This window comes from Bos javanicus, chromosome 3 (genome assembly GCF_032452875.1).
Source record: "Bos javanicus breed banteng chromosome 3, ARS-OSU_banteng_1.0, whole genome shotgun sequence".
NCBI lineage: Eukaryota > Metazoa > Chordata > Mammalia > Artiodactyla > Bovidae > Bos > Bos javanicus.
The window spans coordinates 19238408-19256458 of NC_083870.1; the positions used below are offsets into that span (position 1 = coordinate 19238408).

Below are 18051 nucleotides of genomic sequence, written 5' to 3' on the forward strand. Positions count from 1 at the left end.
CCCCAAACAATTAATAAAACAACAATAAGTACAAATCTATCCAATTACTTTAAATATAAGTCAACTAGGTATTCCAATCAAAGACACAGAGCTGCTGAATGGATATACAAACAAGAACCATATATATGCTGCCTAAGAGAAACTCACTTCAGATCTAAAGACACACAGGCAGAAAAGGAGGGAATGGAAAAAGGTATGCCATATGAATGAAATGTAAAGAAAGCCAGGGTAACAATACTTATATCAAACCAAATACACTTTAAAACAAGGTCTGTAATAAGAGATAAAGCAGAAAATTACATAACAATCAATGAATCAATCCAGTAAGATGTAACAATTGTAAATATGTATGTACCCAACACGCTGTTGCTGCTGTGTTAGTCGCTCAGTCATGTCCGACTCTTTGACACCTCATGGACTATAGCCCGCCAGGCTCCTCTGTCCATGGAATTCTCCAAGCAAGAATACTGGAGTGGGTTGCTATTCCCTTCTCCAGGGGATCTTCACAACCCAGGGATCAAACCCAGGTCTTCTGCATTGCAGGCAGATTCTTTACCATCTGAGCCACCAGGGAAGCCCATGCACCCAACATAGGAGCACCTAAATACATAAAGCAAATATTAATAAATATAAAGGGGGACAAACTGACAGTAACACAATGACAGTACAGGACTTTAACACCACACCTACATCAATGGAGAGATAATCCAAAGAGAAAATCAATAATGAGGGATAGTCCCAGCATTCCAGTGGTTAAGACTCTGCACTGCCAATGCAGGAGTTGTGGGTTCAATCTCTGGGGGCGGGGGGGGGGGGGGGTCCGGTGGGGAACTAAGACCCACATGCCAAGTGCTATGGCGAAAAAAAAAAGAAGAAAATCAATAATTAACACTAGCCTTAAATGACACATCAGACCAAATGGACTTAACCAGATGGACAACTATATATATATATATAGTTGCTGTTGTTGCTATTCAGTCACTCAGTTGTGTCCGACTCTTTGCAACCCCATGGACTGTAGCACGCCAGCCTTCCCTGTCCTTCACCATCTCCTGGAGTTTGCTCAGACTCATATCCATTAAGTTGGTGATGCCATCCAACCATCTCATCCTCTGTTACCCGCTTCTCCTCCTGCCTTCAGTCTTTCCCAGGATCAGGGTCTTTTCCAGTGAGTCAGCTCTTCCCATCAGGTGGCCAAAGGATTGGAGCTTTAGCTTTAGCATCAGTCCTTCCAATGAATATTCAGGACTGATTTCCTTTAGGATTGACTGGTTTGATCTTCTTGCAGTCCAGGGGACTCTCAAGAGTCCTTTCCAGCACCACAGTTTGAAAGCATCAGTTCTTCAGCACTCAGCTTATTTTACTGTCCAGTTCTCACATCCATCCATGACTACTGGAAAAACCATAGCTTTGACTAGATGGACCTTTGTAGGCAAAGTAATGTCTCTGCTTTTTAATATGCTGTCTAGGTTTATCATTCCCTTTCTTCCAAGGAACAAGTGTCCTTTAATTTCATGACTGCAGTCACCATCCACAGAGATTCTGGAGCTCAAGAAAATAAAGTCTGTCACTGTTTCCACTGCTTCCCCATCTATTTGCCATGAAGTGATGGGACCGGATGCCATGACTTTCATTTTTTGAATGCTGAGTTTTAAGACAACTTTTCACTCTCCTCTTTCACTTTCATCAACAGGCTCTTTAGATCTTCTTTGCTTTCAGCCATAAGGGTGGTGTCATCTGCATACTTGATATTTCTTCCCACAATCTTGATTCCAACTTGTGTTTCATCCAGCATGGCATTTCACATGATATACTCTGCATATAAGTTGAATAAGCAGGGTGACAATATACAGCCCTGTCATATTCCATTCCCAATTTTGAACCAGTCCGTTGTTCCATGTCCAGTTGTAACTGTTGCCTCTTGACCTGCATACAGGTTTCTCAGAAGGCAGGTCAGGTGGTCTGGTATTCCCATCTCTTTAAGAATTTTCCAGTTTGTTGTGATCTACACAGTCAAAGGCTTTAGCATAGTTAATGAAGCAGAAGTAATCGCTTTTCTGGAATTCTCTAGCTTTTTCTATGATTCAACAGATGTCAGCAATTAGATCTCTGGTTCCTCTGCCTTTTCCAAATCCAGCTTGTAAGTCTGGAAGTTCTAGGTTCACATACTGTTGAAGCCTAGCTTGAAGGATTCTGAGCAGTACTTTGCTAGCATGTATAACATCCCACCCAAAAGAAGCAAATTATTCATTCTTTTCAAGTGCACATAGAATAGTCTCCAGAACAGATCACATACTAGACTACAAAACAAGTCTCATGAAATTTAAGATTGAAACCATATCAAACATCTTTTCTGACCACAATGCTATGAGACTAGAAATGAATTACAGAAAAAAACTGCAAAAACCACAAACACATGGAAGCTAAACAATATGCTACTCAACAAAAACAATGGGTGAAGAAATCGAAGAGGAAATTTAAAAATACATGGAGACAAATGAAAACACAATGATCCAAAACCTATGCAAACAACAAAAGCAGTTCTAAGAGATGTTTATAACAATATAAGTCTACTTCAGGAAACAAGAAAAATCTCAAATAAACAAGCTAAACTTACACGTAAAGTAACTAGAAAAAAACACAAGCAAAACCTAAAGTTAGTAGAAGGAAAGAGACCATAAAGATCAGACCAGAAATAAATGAAAGAGACTAAATAACAACAGAATAATAGAAAAGACTGATGAAACTAAGAGCTGATTCCTTGGCATGACATTTTTAATGTACTGAAAGAAAAAAAATCATCATCCCTGAATTTTATGCCTTTCAAACATAAGGGTGAAATAAAGACTTCTTCAGATCAACAAAAAGCTAAGAGAAATCACTGCCAGCAGATCTACACTACAAGAATATTAATGGAATTTCTTCAGGCAGAAGGAATATGATACCAGATGGAAACTGAAACTACAATTATACAAAGGAATGAAAAACACAAGAAATGGAAATATGTGCTTAAATATAAAGAAACTCTTCTCATTTTCAATCTCTTTAATTACTTAAAGCAAAGACAACAACAAAATCTCATAAAATTTATCATACATATAGAAGAAAAATGTATAACAACAGCACAAAGGATAAAAGGTAGAAATGAAATATATCATTAGTAAATTCTTACACTGAGAAGCAATAATGTATTAAAGATACTATTTATAAAGATGCATACTGTAAACCTAGAACAACCACTAACAAAATGAAACAAATTATATAGAGATAACATGGTATCATTAAAAATATTCTATTAATTGAAAAGAGCAAGAAAGGAGGAATAAAGAGCAGATGAGATACAGATAACAAAGAATAAGATGGCAGACTTAATTTTAACTATATCAATAATTATACTAAGGTAGCAGACTACGCACTGTAAATAAAAGACCAAGATTTCCAGACTGCATAAAAAAGCAAGACACAATTATATGCTATCTACAATAAACTCATTTCAAATATAATTATACAGATAGGTTAAAAAGGACGGAAGAGATATCCAATGAAAACAATAATCAAAAGAAGGCTGAAATGACTATTAGTGGCTATATGTTAACATTAGAGCAGGACTTCAGAACAAAGAACATTACAAGAGAGAATGTTTAAGGGATCAATTCATCAAAACAACATAATAGCTTCATTACACATAAAAAATGGGTAGAACTGAAGATTATGCTTCAGGTAAACTCACTATAGACCAACCCTCACAGTGAACAACCACAAACTCTGGAAAAAAATACAAAAACCAATTACTTGAGGATTCTGAATAGTACCCTAAAATTGTAGATAGGAGTCAAAACATAAAGCAACTGACAAAAAGCTGGGGAGTTTCCTACTTTTGGGAGTTTTGCTTTCATAGTAGACCTCAGTCAAAGAGTAGCATAACTTAAGCAACTAAAACTCCAACAGACCTCTTTCTGGCTGGAGGAAAGAGAGACAGGTTCTGGGCAATCACAGATGCCACCAAAATGAGTGGGGAATCCCGAAGGAGAGAGAATCAGAGAAAGAGATGCCTTAACTCTGTGAACAAACATCACATACACCTCAGGCTGATTCCTCCCTAAATGATATACACATCAGACAGACTCAAAAGCAGCACAGCAAAAGCTTAAAGAACTGTAATGAGACTTGTACAACTCACAGAAGCTGACACAGCTTACTCAGTTAACTGCCAGGTAAAATAAACACATCAACATTCCTCAGAAGAATATCACAGAATCCAAAGCCTACACAATTGTAACATTCATAATAACCAGGACACAGTCCAAAATTACTCACTATACAAAGAACTCAGAAGATATGAGCCATTCTCAAGGAAAACAAACACACTAAACAGAGGACAAACTCAAAACGACATAAATATTAAAATGTTCAGACATATACTCAATGAATACAAAAATAAGAACACACATATATGTTCAACTGATTTTCAACAATAATGTCAAGACGTTTCAATGGGGAAAGAATGGTCTTTTCAACACAACTGCTGAAACAAGATGTCCACATGACGGGGGTTGGGGGAGAATAACCTTGACCCCTAGATTATACATATAAAACAGTCAACTCAAAATGGACCACAGACCTAAACATAAGAATAAAACTGGGATTTCTCTGGCAGTCCAGTGGTTAAAACTCCACACTTCTAATACAAGGGGTGTGGGTTTGATCCCTGGTCAGGGAACTAAGATCCTGCATTCAAACACAGAGCAGCCAAAAAAAAAAAACACAACAAATAAGAAAACCAGGATCCAGCCACTTTGGAAAACAATTTGGCATTTCCTCAAAAAGTTCATCATAAAAGTTATTATATAACCCAGCAATTCTACATACTCCTGAGTATTTCTTTCCAAGAGAAATGAAAACAGGTATCCACACAAAAACTTGTATACACATGCTCAATCCAGCATTATACATAAGAAGCAAAAAGTAGAAAAAACCCAAATGTCCATCAACTGAAGAACAGATAAGTTAAATGTGGTATATTCATAAAATGGAATGCCATTTGGTTGATACATGCTACAACATGGATAAACTTTGAAAACACATATGGCTCCATTTATATGAAACATCCAGAATGGGCAAATCTACAGAAATGCAAGGTAGATGCCTACGACCAGAGGGGATAGGAGGTTTGAAGAATGAAGGCTAAAGGATACAAAGTTTCTTTTTGAGAGGATGAAAATGTTCTAAAATTGTGGTGATAGTTGCACAATGCTGAGCATACCAAGAACGACTGAACTGTATACTTTAAATGGGTGACTTTATGATATGTGACTCAAACCTCAAAATAAAGTTATTGCAAAAACAGAAAGGTAAAACTATAAAACTTTCTTAAGAAAATATAAAATATTTGCATCCTTGGGGCAGGCAGATTTCTTAGAATACAAAAAAGTAACATCCATAACAGAAAGAAATTGACAAACCAGACTTCATCAAACTTTATAGCTTTTTTTTTTTCCCAAAGGCAGCTAAAAATAAAATAAAAAGGCAAGCCACAGACTGGGAAAAATATTTTACAAGGCATCTATCTGATAGAAGACATATACAGAATACATAAAGAACTCTTACACAAAATAACAAGACAAACAGCCCAATTTTTTAAATGGGCAAGAGTAGAACAGCTACCTCAACAATGAAGATATAAAAAAAGCCAGTAAGCACATGAAAATGCACTCACCATGAGTCACTAGGCAAATGCAAATTAAAATCAGAGAGAGCTACCATTATATTCAGAATGACCAGAATTTAAAACCTGAAAATACCAAGTGTTCAAGAGGTTATGGAGCAACTGGAACACTCCACTACAGATGAGAATACAAAAATAGTACAGCCTCTTTGAAAAACAGTTTATAAGGTTACTTACACTTAGCATTTGATCCTGCAATTGCATTTCTAGCTATGTATATACTCAAGGGAAATGAAAACATAACTCTACATAAAAACTTGTACGTTAATGTTATTTCACGGCAGCTTCAGTAATAACAGCCCAAACTGGAAACAACACAAATGGGCAACAACAAGTGGATGGATAAATAAATTGTAATAAATCCATCCAATGGAATACTATCAGTAAAGGCAATAATCTATTGGTCTATGCAACCACACGCATCAATCTTAGAAGAACTACACTAAGCGAACAAACCTAGACATGAAAGATTATAGACGGTATGGTTTCACTTATTTTCAGTTCAGTTTAGTTCAGTTGCTCAGTCGTGTCCGACTCTTTGCGACCCCAGGAACCGCAGCACGCCAGGCCTCCCTGTCCATCACCAACTCCTGGAGTTCACCCAAACCCGTGTCCATTGTGTCAGTGATGCCATCCAACCATCTCATCCTCTGTCGTCCCCTTCTCCTCCTGCCCTCAACCTTTCCCAGCATCAGGGTCTTTTCAAATGAGTCAGCTCTCTGCATCAGGTGGCCAAAGGACTGGAGTTTCAGCTTCAACACCAGTCCCTCCAATGAACACCCAGGACTGATCTCCTTTACGATGGACTTGTTAGATCTCCTTGCAGTTCAAGGGACTCTCAAGAGTCTTCTCCAACACCACAGTTCAAAAGCATCAATTCTTCTGCACTAAGCTTTATTTATAGTCCAACTCTCACATCCATACATGACTAATGGAAAAACCACAGCCTTGAATAGATGGACCTTTGTTGGCAAAGTAATGCTCTGCTTTTTAATATGCTGTCTAGTCAGTCATAACTTTCCTGCCAAAAAGCAAGCGTCTTTTAATTTCATGGCTGCAATCACCATCCACAGTGATTCTGGAGCCCAGAAAAATAAAGTCAGCCACTATTTCCACTGTTTCCCCATCTATTTCCCATGAAGTGATGGGACCAGATGCCATGATCTTAGTTTTCTGAATGTTGAGCTTTAAGGCAACTTTTTCACTCTCTTCTTTCACTTCCATCAAAAGGCTCTTTAATTCTTCACTTTCTGCCATAAGACTGGTGTCATCTGCGTATATGAGGTTGTTGATATTTCTCCCGGCAATCTTGATTCCAGTTTGTGCTTCCTCCAGCCCAGTGTTTCTCATGATGTACTCTGCGTATCACAGTAATCCAAGTCTATGCCCCAAAGAGTAATGCTGAAGAAGCTGAAGTTGAACGGTTCTATGAAGACCTACAAGACCCGCTAGAACTAACACCCAAAAAAGATGTCCTTTTCATTATAGGGGACTGGAATGCAAAAGTAAGAAGTCAAGAAATACCTGGAGTAACAGGCAAATCTGGGCTTGGAGTACAGAATGAAGCAGGGCAAAGGCTAATACAGTTCTGCCAAGAGAATGTACTGGTCATAGCAAACACTCTCTTCCAACAACACAGGAGAAGACGCTACACCTGGACATCACCAGATGGTCAACACTGAAATCAGATTGATTATATCCTTTGCAGCCAAAGATGGAGAAGCTCTATACAGTCAGCAAAAACAAGACCAGGAGCTGACTGTGGCTCAGACCATGAACTCCTTATTGCCAAATTTAGACTTAAATTGAAGAAAGTGGGGAAAACCACTAGACCATTCAGGTATGACCTAAATCAAATCCCTTACGACTATACAGTGGAAGTGAAAAATAGATTTAAGGGACTAGATCTGATAGACAGAGTGCCTGATGAACTATGGACAGAGGTTCGTGACATCGTACAGGAGACAGGGAGCAAGATCATCCCCAGGAAAAAGAAATGCAAAACAGCAAAATGGCTGTCTGAGGAGGCCTTAAATAGCTGTGAAAAGAAGAAAAGCGAAAAGCAAAGGAGAAAAGGAAAGATAAAGCATCTGAATGCAGAGTTCCAACGAATAACAAGAAGAGATAAGAAAGCCTTGCTCAGCGATCAATGCAAAGAAATAAGAGGACACAATAGAATGGGAAAGACTAGCGATCTCTTCAAGAAAATTAGAGATACCCAGGGAACATTTCATGCAAAGATGGGCTCGATAAAGGACAGAAATGGTATGGACCTAACAGAAGCAGAAGATATTAAGAACAGGTGGCAAGAATACACAGATGAACAGTACAAAAAAGATCTTCACAACCCAGATAATCAGGAAGGTGTGATCACTCACACTCACCTAGAGCCGGACATCCTGGAATGTGAAGTCAAGTGGGCCTTAGGAAGCATCACTATGAACAAAGCTAGTGGAGGCGATGGAATTCCAGTTGAGCTATTTCAAATCCTGAAAGATGATGCTGCGAAAGTGCTGCACTCAATATGCCAGCAAATTTGGAAAACTCAGCAGTGGCCACAGGACTGGAAAAGGTCAGTTTTCATTCCAATCCCAAAGAAAGGCAATGCCAAAGAATGCTCAAACTACCACACAATTGCACTCATCTCACACGCTAGCAAAGTAATGCTCAAAATTCTCCAAGCCAGGCTTCAGCAATATGTGAACCGTGAACTTCCAGATGTTCAAGCTGGTTTTAGAAAAGGCAGAGGAACCAGAGATCAAATTGCCAACATCCGCTGGATCATGGAAAAAGCAAGAGAGTTCCAGAAAAACATCTATTTCTGCTTTATTGACTATGCCAATGCCTTTGACTGTGTGGATCACAATAAACTGTGGAAAATTCTGAAAGAGATGGGAATACCAGACCACCTGACCTGCCTTTTGAGAAACCTGTATACAGGGAAAAAGCAAGAGAGTTCCAGAAAAACATCTATTTCTGCTTTACTGACTACGCCAAAGCCTTTGACTGTGTGGATCACAATAAACTGTGGAAAATTCTGAAAGAGATGGGAATACCAGACCACCTGACCTGCCTCTTGAGAAACCTGTATACAGGTCAGGAAGCAACAATTAGAACTGGACATGGAAAAAAAAAAAAAGAACTGGACTGGTTCCAAATAGGAAAAGGAGTACATCAAGGCTGTATATTGTCACCCTGCTTATTCATTTAGTTTACATTCAAGAAAAGACAAAATACAGTGACAGAAAGGTGATCAGTGGTTGATGAAAGCAGTGGAAGGAGTGAAGATGACCGCAAAGGGGTGTGAGGCAACTTCCTGGGACAACGAAAATGTTCTATATTGACTGTGGTGATTATAAAACTATGTACATTAATTAAAACTCACGAAACTGGACATTTAACAGTGATGAATGTTAATCCAAGAATATTATGCTTAATGAAGTTTATTTTTAAAAAAGGACAATTAGTAGTTTCATTCCTTTTCTAAGTCTACAGAGGTTCTCAAAGTCTTAGGCAATTCCCCAAAGGTGCCAACATCCAATGTGATCCATTTTTAGAACCTGACCTTGATTTCTACTTCTTACATGTCTTATGATTAAAAGTACCTCTATGAAGGATCGTAAGAGACTACTACGAGCAACTATGTGCCCATAAAATGGACAACCTAGAAGAAATGGACAAATTCTTAGACTAGTACAATCTCCCAAGACTGAACAGGGAAGAAATAGAAAATATGAACAGACCAATTACCAGTACCGAAATTAAATTAGGAATTTAAAAACTCCCAACAAACAAAAGTCCAAGACCAGATGGCTTAGAAGGTAAATTCTACCAAACATTTAGAGAGGAGTTAACAGCTATCCTTCTGAAACCATTCTGAAAAATTGCAGGGGAAGGAACACATCTGAACTCACTCTATGAGGCTACTATCACCCTGATACTAAAACCAAAAAAGATGTTACACACACACACACAAAATTACAGGCAGATATAAAAATCCTCAACAAAATACTAGCAAACCGACTCCAACGATACATTAAAAGGATCATAAGCCATGACCAAGTGGGATTCATTCCAGGGATGCAAGGATTTTTCAATATTCACAAATCAATCAATGTGATATACCACATTAACAAACTGAAGAATAAAAACCACAGAAAAAGCTTCTGATAAAATTCAACACCCGTTTATGATAAAAACTCTTCAGAAAGTGGGCACAGACAGAACATACTTCTACATAATAAAACCATATATCACAAATCCACAGCTAACATCATACTCAACAGTGAAAGGCTGAAAGAAAGTATTTCCTATAACATCAGGAATAAGACAAGGATACCCATTCCTGTCACTTTTATTCAACAGTTTTAGAAGCCCTAGCCAAAAGCAATCAGAGACAAAAAGAAAAGGAATTCAAACTGGAGAAGAAGTATTCAGTTCGCTCGCTCAGTCATTTCCAACTCTTTGCGACCCCACAGACTGCAGCACACCAGACTTCCCTGTCCATCACCAACTCCGGGAGCTTACTCAAACTCATTTCCATTGAGTCAGTGATGCCATCCAACCATCTCATCCTCTGTCGCCCCCTTCTCCTCCCGCCTTCAATCTTTCCTAGCATCAGGGTCTTTTCCAATGAGTCAGTCCTTCACATCAGGTGGCCAAAGGATTGGAGTTTCAACATCAGTCCTTCCAATGAATATACAGGACTAATTTCCTTTTCGACTGACTGGTTTGATCTCCTTGCAGCCCAAGAGAATCTCAAGAGTCTACTCCAACACCACAGTTCAAAAGCATCAATTCTTCAGCACTCAGCTTTCTTTATAGTCCAACTCTCACATCCATACATGACTGCTGGAAAAACCATAGCTTTGACTAGACAGACCTTTGTTGGTTAAGTAATATCTCTGCTTTTTAATATGCTGTCTAGGTTGGTCATAGCTTTTCTTCCAAGGAGCAAGCATCTTTTAATTTCATGGCTGCAGTCACCATCTGCAGTGATTTCGGAGCCCAACAAAATAAAGTCTGTCATTGTTTCCATTGTTTCCCCATCTATTTGCCATGAAGTGATGGGACCGGATGCCATGATCTTAGTTTTCTGAATGGTGAGTTTTAAACCAACTTTTTCACTCTCCTCTTTCATTTTTATCAAGAGGCTCTTTAGTCCTTTGCTTTCTGCCATAAGGGTAATGTCATCTGCATATCTGAGGTTATTGATATTTCTCCCGGGAATCGTGACTCCAGCTTGTGCTTCATCCAGCCCAGCATTTCACATGAGGTACTCTGCATATAAGTTAAATAAGCAGAGTGACAATATATAGGTTTGCCATATTCCTTTCCTGATTTGGAACCAGTCTATTGTTCTATGTCCAGTTCTAACTGTTGCTTCTTGACCTGTAAACAGATTTCTCAGGAGGCAGGTAAGGAGGTCTGGTATTCCCATCTCTTGAAGAATTTTCCACAGTTTGTTGTGATCCACACAGTGAAAGGCTTTGGTGTAGTCAATAAAGCAGAAGTAGATGTTTTTCTGGAAGTCTCTTGTTTTTTCGATGATCCACTGGATGCTGGCAATTTGATCTCTGGTTCCTCTGCCTTTTCTAAATCCAGCTTGAACACCTGGAAGTTCACGGTTCACGTATTGTTGAAGCCTGGCTTGGAGAATTTTGAGCATTACTTTGCTAGCATATTAGGAAGTATTAGGTTGGTGCAAACATAATTGAGGCTTCAAACTGTGAATTTTAAAGCATTATAACTAGGCTCAAACACATCTTTACTAATCAAAATAGAAACCATTACAATCAACACATTTTTGCCAACGAGAAACGTTTGTTTATTCCTGTAATGTAAAAATCCATGCCTCCCGGTTCAACAAACTCTTGAAAGCCGTTTTCTGCCTCCTGCTGGTTGTGGAAGCATTTTCTGCATAAAAGTTGTTGAGATGCTTGAAGTAGCAGCATTCGGTTGTTGAGAGGTCAGGTGAACACGGTGGATGAGGCAAAACTTCCTAGCCCAATTCATTCAATTTCTGAAGTGTTGGCTGTGCAATGGGCAGTCAGGCATTGTCATGGAGGACAACTGGGCCCTTTCTTTTGACCAACACCAGCTGTTGGCATTGCAGTTTTCAGTGCATCTCATTGATCTGTTGAGCAGACTTTACAGATATAATGGTTTCACTGGGATTCAGAAAGTTGGAGTGGATCAGATGGGCAGCAGACCACCAAACAGTGACCATGACCTTTTTTTTGGTGCAAGTCTGGCTTTGGGAAGTACTTTGGAGCATCTTCGCAATCCAACTACAGAGCTGGTTGTCACCTACAGTCATATAAAATCCATTTTTCATCTCAAGTCACAATTCGATTGAGAAATGGTTCACTGTTGTTGCATAGAATAAGAGAAGATGATACTTCAAAATGATTGTTTTGATTTTCAGTCAGCTCATGAGGTACCCATTTATTGAACTTCTTCACCTTTTCAATTTGCTTCAAATGCTGGCTAATTATAGAATGGCCAATGTTGAGTTCTTCAGCAACTTCTCATGTAGTTGTAAGAGGATCAGCTCTGATGTCACTTTCAGTTGGTCACTGTCGACTTCCAATGGCCAGCCAATACGCTCCTCCTCTTCAAGGCTCTCGCGCCCTGTGAAAACTTGTTGAAGCAACACTGCACTGAAAGTTTATTAGCAGTTTCTGGGCCAAATGTGTCATTGATTTTACAAGTCATCTCTGCTGCTTTATGACCCATTTTGAACTCAAATAAGAAAATCGCTTGAATTTGCTTTTTGTCTAACATCATTTCCATAGTCTGAAATAAATATAAAATACACAGCTAATAATAAGTCATCAGAAAAAAAAATACAGCAAGAAATGCACATTAACATGATGGACAACATGACCACATTTCTTTAAGAATGTATTCCAATATCAAGCAGTAATAGTTCAACAATGAATAACTGCAATTGCTGTTTCATCAACTTAATAGAACTGTCACAGTTTGCAGATGACATGATGCTATACACAGAAAATCCTAAAGATGCTATCAGAAAACTACTAGGGCTCATCAATGAATTAGGTGAAGTTGCTGGATACAAAATTAACACAGAGAAATCTGTTGCATTTCTATACACTAACAATGAAATAATAAATGCTGGAGAGGGTGTGGAGAAAAAGAAACCTTCCTATACCATTCATTAGTGGGAATGTAAATTGGTGCAGCCACTATGGAAAACAGTATGGAGGTTTCTTAAAAAATTAAAAATAGAGTTATTATAGGACTCAGAAATCCCACACCTGGGCATATATCTGAAGAAAACTCTAATTTGAAAAGATACACGCATATCAATGTTCACAGCAGCACTATTCACAACAGCCAAGACACAGAAGCAACCTAAATATCCACTGACAAATGGATAAAAAAGACATAGAACATTTATAGAATGGAATATTATTCAGCCATAAAAAGAATGAAATAATGCTATTAGGGCTTCCCAGGCAGCACTAGTGGTAAAAACCCTGCCTGTCAATGCAGGAGACATAAGAGAAGGAGGTTCAATCCCTGAGTCAGGAAGATCCCCTGGAGGAGGGCATGGCAACCCACTCCAGTGTCCTTGCCTGGGAAATCCCATGGGCAGAGGCGCCTAGCAGGCTATAGTCCATAGAATCACAGAGTCAGACACGACTGAACCAATTTAGCACGCAGTACACATGGATGGACCTACAGATTATCATACTAAACAAAGTAAGTCAGACAGAAAAAACAAATATATGATACCACTTATATGTGGAAATTTGAAAAAAAATGATACAAATGTATTTATTTACAAAACAGAAACAGGCTCACAGGCACAGAAAACTTAACGGTTACCAAAGGGGATAGTGGGATAGCAGGGGGTGGGGGTGAGGCAGAGATAAATCAGGAGTTTGGGATTAACATATATACACTGCTGCATATAAAATAAACAAGGGCCTACTATACAGCACAGGGAACCAGATTCAGTTATCTTTTAATAACCTATAATGGAAAAGAATCTGACAAATAATAGACAGAGGGTTGGTCAAAAAGTTCATTTGAGTTTTTCCATAAAATGTCGCAGAAAAACCAGAATGAACTTTTGGCCAACCTGATATATATGTATATGTATAATTGAATCACACCTGAAATTAACACAACATTGTAAATTAACTATACTTCAATTTAAAAAACGGTTAAAGACAAAAGGTATATCACCTCTGTAAAACAAAACTCTAAATTTTGTGTGTATGGCTCTGAGAATACATACACCAGCTGACATAAAATTCTAGTAGCTCATTCCTATACAGGGGACAAATCTGTTTCAGAGACTGCAACTTTAAAGAGCTTTAAATACACGTAGTCTGTTTGCCAATACTAACAGAACATAATGTATTTTTCACAAAGATTAGTGAATTTCTCATTGTACCATTACTCCCAGACTCATCAAAGGTAAATAAAGAATACCGCAACCAAGGGAAAAATTAAGTAGATTGGGCGATCACTGCAATTAGGTTTTGAAGAACAAACAAAGGCATTTAAGAAAGGGGCTGGCACATATCATCCAAATTCAAGATGGGCTTTCCTGCATATCTACAACAGCAAGAAATTGGAAATGTATAAAGTAGCCCATGTGAATTGCATTCAGAATATAATGAGGACCTTGGAGAAAACCTGAATTAACCATTCACACAGATATCTCCAAAGAAAATGAAAAAGAACAAGACATGAAAGGGGTATAGGGCACTCGTAGGTTCTAACATGGACAAACTATATTACCCAAATGCTTTAGAAGATACCACACTTTAAAATTAATCTTGCTCTATAGCTCTACAGAGTCAACAGTGAGACACTAGGAGATATGACAACCAATAAAAGAACAAAAAAAACGTACACATGATTACAATAGGCCCGAATGGAAACTTCAAACTGTCTAGAAATACTTAAGCAGAAATAGGACTCTTCTTCATTACTGCAGTTCACCCCTGCAATAAACCAGGGTCAGTGTCCTTTATTTATGTGTAAACCCACATTCCTTGTAGGCAGACTGACCTAGGTTGCAGTCATGTATCCCAGTGCGCTAATATATATCATACATTATAAGATTGGGAGAAACAAAAGCTAAGTGTTTGAGGATCGAGTTGGGCTGACACTCACCACAAATTTCTCACCATTCTGCTCCACATGTTTGTATGTGGGGACCGATATGGGCACTGCTTGCTTTTCTGTGTAATCATAAAATGATTGTCCCAACGAGTCGTCACTGGGATCTAGATTATCTGCCTCATGAGGAGGTACCGATAACACTGTCAAGATCAATTCCTTCTCGCCTGCTCGGATCAGGTCCACCACCTGCTTGTGTGTCGCCCCCTCAACATTCACGCCGTTCCTAAGGGGAAAAAGGGAAAAAGACAATCCCATAAACCAGAAGGGTCCAAACACCTTAGAGCTCCACCCTCCTGCCCCCACTCCAGTGTCATGAAGCATGAACTAGAAAAGAAGAAGGATCAGTTTGGTTCCAGAAAAGCTGTTTATGTTTTTACAAATCATAATGTGAAAAAGTGTGTGTGAACTTAAGGCAGGGGGAAAAAAATGGTAACAGCTGAGAAGACCTACTCTTCCCCTATACTAGAACTCCAGCCTTAGGAAAACACACGGGAAGGAAGGGGAAGCTGAAGAGGAAAACAAAGCTTTTAAAGCCAAAACGTCCAATTTCCTCATCCTAACTAAGCATGTATACAATAAAGTGACTTTAAACAAGCCTGTCATTTGAACTGTTCTGTGTCCTTTATAAACCTCTTGGAACTAGGAATTTCATTAAAAGAAAAATTTTACAAAATGCGCTTCCTTAATTTGTAAAGACTCAAAAAGTGTGACTGACTTAAGATAGTTATCTGGCATTTGTATCTGATTTCTCCCCATATATTCAAGTCAGACAACTTCATTTTTCCTTATATCAAGTTTCATTACCTTGGGAATTAAATGATCATATCTTCATACACACTAGTTTCTTCTATCACTCAGTTTTAAGAAAAGCAAGGAGATAACATCTCTAAAATTTTATTATCTAACCCAACATCCTTTGTTCTCTCCCAATCACTTCAATTAGTCTCTTTCAGGAGTCTATCTACTTTTTTTCTGTTCTGTGCTGTCTCAGCCCTGTGTAATCAGTTCAAACTAAAAAATGTACAGTTAAGGTTACATAGTAAATCAGCCTACGCATTCTCCTTCCTGTTCCACTGTGTATATAAAGGCTAAAACTAGGAAAAGTACAAGGTTTGGAAGAACAATAATTTTGTCAAGAAAGATGCTGAGTCTCACAAAACTCACTCAGCAAACTGAGCTACGTTCCCAGAATGCTGACCCAGCCTGCTATCTCAGCAAAAACCACTAGGCAGCTAGCTGACCTGGAGGTTCCCTCCATGGCTATCCCAAGAGGGTGAGGAAATACACACCTGGCCTTTAGTCAATTTGACAAAAGCTTATTTACCCTTTAAACTTTTTCAGTCCTGTTCCAAACCATTAGGGTTTTTCCTTCTTGAAAATGATGCTAAGTTTAGTAACAAGCCTTCCACCAACTTTTCAATCACTAGAATTGTCTGTCAGCATATGGTATCTGAAATATTCATTTATATAAACAGAACAGGCAGGAGATCATCCAGCCAAGCCTCCTTCCTTATTTCAGATCTAACAATCTAGCCAGTAAATTCAGCACTCTTGACGTTTCACAACCTAAAATCTAACTTACACACATACACACACACACACACATAAATATGGCAATTTTACAACTGGCTAGCTATAGAAGAAAATCAGCCCCCGATGGAAATTTCAGCTTTTAAAGTTCAGATCAGGTCAGACCAGTGACCAGAAGAAGCAGTCAGTTCTTTGACCACAAAGCAGGATGATAAAATAGAAAATGGGCTTTGGAGCGAGACCTACATGGGCTTAAACCCTGGCCCTGCCAGAATTGATCTTAATCAAGTCATTTAATCTTTCTTACCATTGCTTTCCACATCTATAAAATGGAGACAGTAAGTCCCTAACAGATCACTGTGAAGATTAATGTAACATAACATTACATGTAATGTAACATGTAACTTGCTAAGATCAATGCCTGAACACTCACATTAGAAGGTGTATTAAGGAAAGAAGTACTATGTAGCTATGTGTTATGAACAGATTTTGGTTAAAGAAGAAATGGACAACTAAATTTGGGGACTGGTAAAGGATTTCATCTAAATCTTTGATCTAATTAGCAGTTCTGGGAAAATGTTTTGATGGTAGAAGAAATAAAATTGAAAAAGTAAAAGTTAAAAAATCAACATAGAAAATTTGATCTAGCCCTAAGAATCAGCTTAACTTACAAATATCCTTAAGTTTTTAAAAAAAAAAAAAAACAAAGTGAAAAACTAACACTTCAGAGACTGAAGAAAACACCTTATATACTAAAAATGTGATTTTTATGTGAATACAATCAACTTTATGAGATGAGCGCTTGTGAAAAAAGTTAAGAAGCAATGCTCCACTCTTATTTTTCAGCTCCCTAATTCTTCCCCTTTAAAGGATTCCTAATCTGGGGAACTCTGTTGATAGGCTTGTGGTGGCGGCGGAGGAAAATCAGTGAACCCCTACAGAAATTGTATGCAAAATTGTATTTGGCTACATATATGCATTTTTTTTTTTTTCAGGGAAGAGGGCTAACAGATTTCATCCACTTCAAAAAGGAGTATGTAATCTCAGAAAGGTTAAGAACTACTGCTTTCAATACACACCTCCACTCATTCAGTTTTCAAGTTAGAATACATTGCTCCTATGGGTCCCTCACAGAAATAAACCCTGAAAATCAGCAGAGAAACAGGTGAGGCTTACTCTTAAGAGCAGCCATCAAGCAAAGAAATTTGCTTGGGTTTCACTTCTTTAACAGAAAGACCACACTTCAAATTGGCTATCATCCCAAATCCCTCTTTAAAAAAAAAAAAAAAAAACAGGAAAGAATTACCAGTGTCATATTCTAAACACACTTGGTAATACTTATCTGGTTCAATTACAGAAGGAATACTATACATTTGACAATTTAATACAAGCTGGAAACTTCTTCAGAGAAATGAGTCAGTAAAAACCCCAGGATGTCAGATTTCAAAAAGAGTCCTCCATCCTCAAGAATTAAGAGGCCTTCATACTCATAAAAATATTTATGATACCCCCTTTCTACAGGAATGCTACTATATCAGGCTCATATTAGGTGTGGCCCAGTCTGATCAATTCTGAAGACATAAATGAATGTAAAATATAAATTCTGCAATAAAGGGAACTTGCAGCAC

At 38.2% G+C, this 18051-nt stretch overlaps 1 protein-coding gene across 3 annotated transcripts in view; it reads right to left on the reverse strand.

Annotated features, from left to right (window-relative positions):
* SNX27 (sorting nexin 27) overlaps nt 1-18051 on the reverse strand; it is an 80363-nt gene that overhangs the window by 38879 nt on the left and 23433 nt on the right. For all 3 annotated transcript variants that reach the window (XR_009734582.1, XM_061406677.1, XM_061406664.1), the window contains exon 2: nt 14885-15116. Coding sequence is in view for 2 of the 3 variants with exons in the window: in XM_061406677.1 (XP_061262661.1) it covers nt 14885-15116 (232 nt within the window). In the remaining variant the exon portion in view is untranslated. The remainder of the gene's footprint in view (nt 1-14884; nt 15117-18051) is intronic.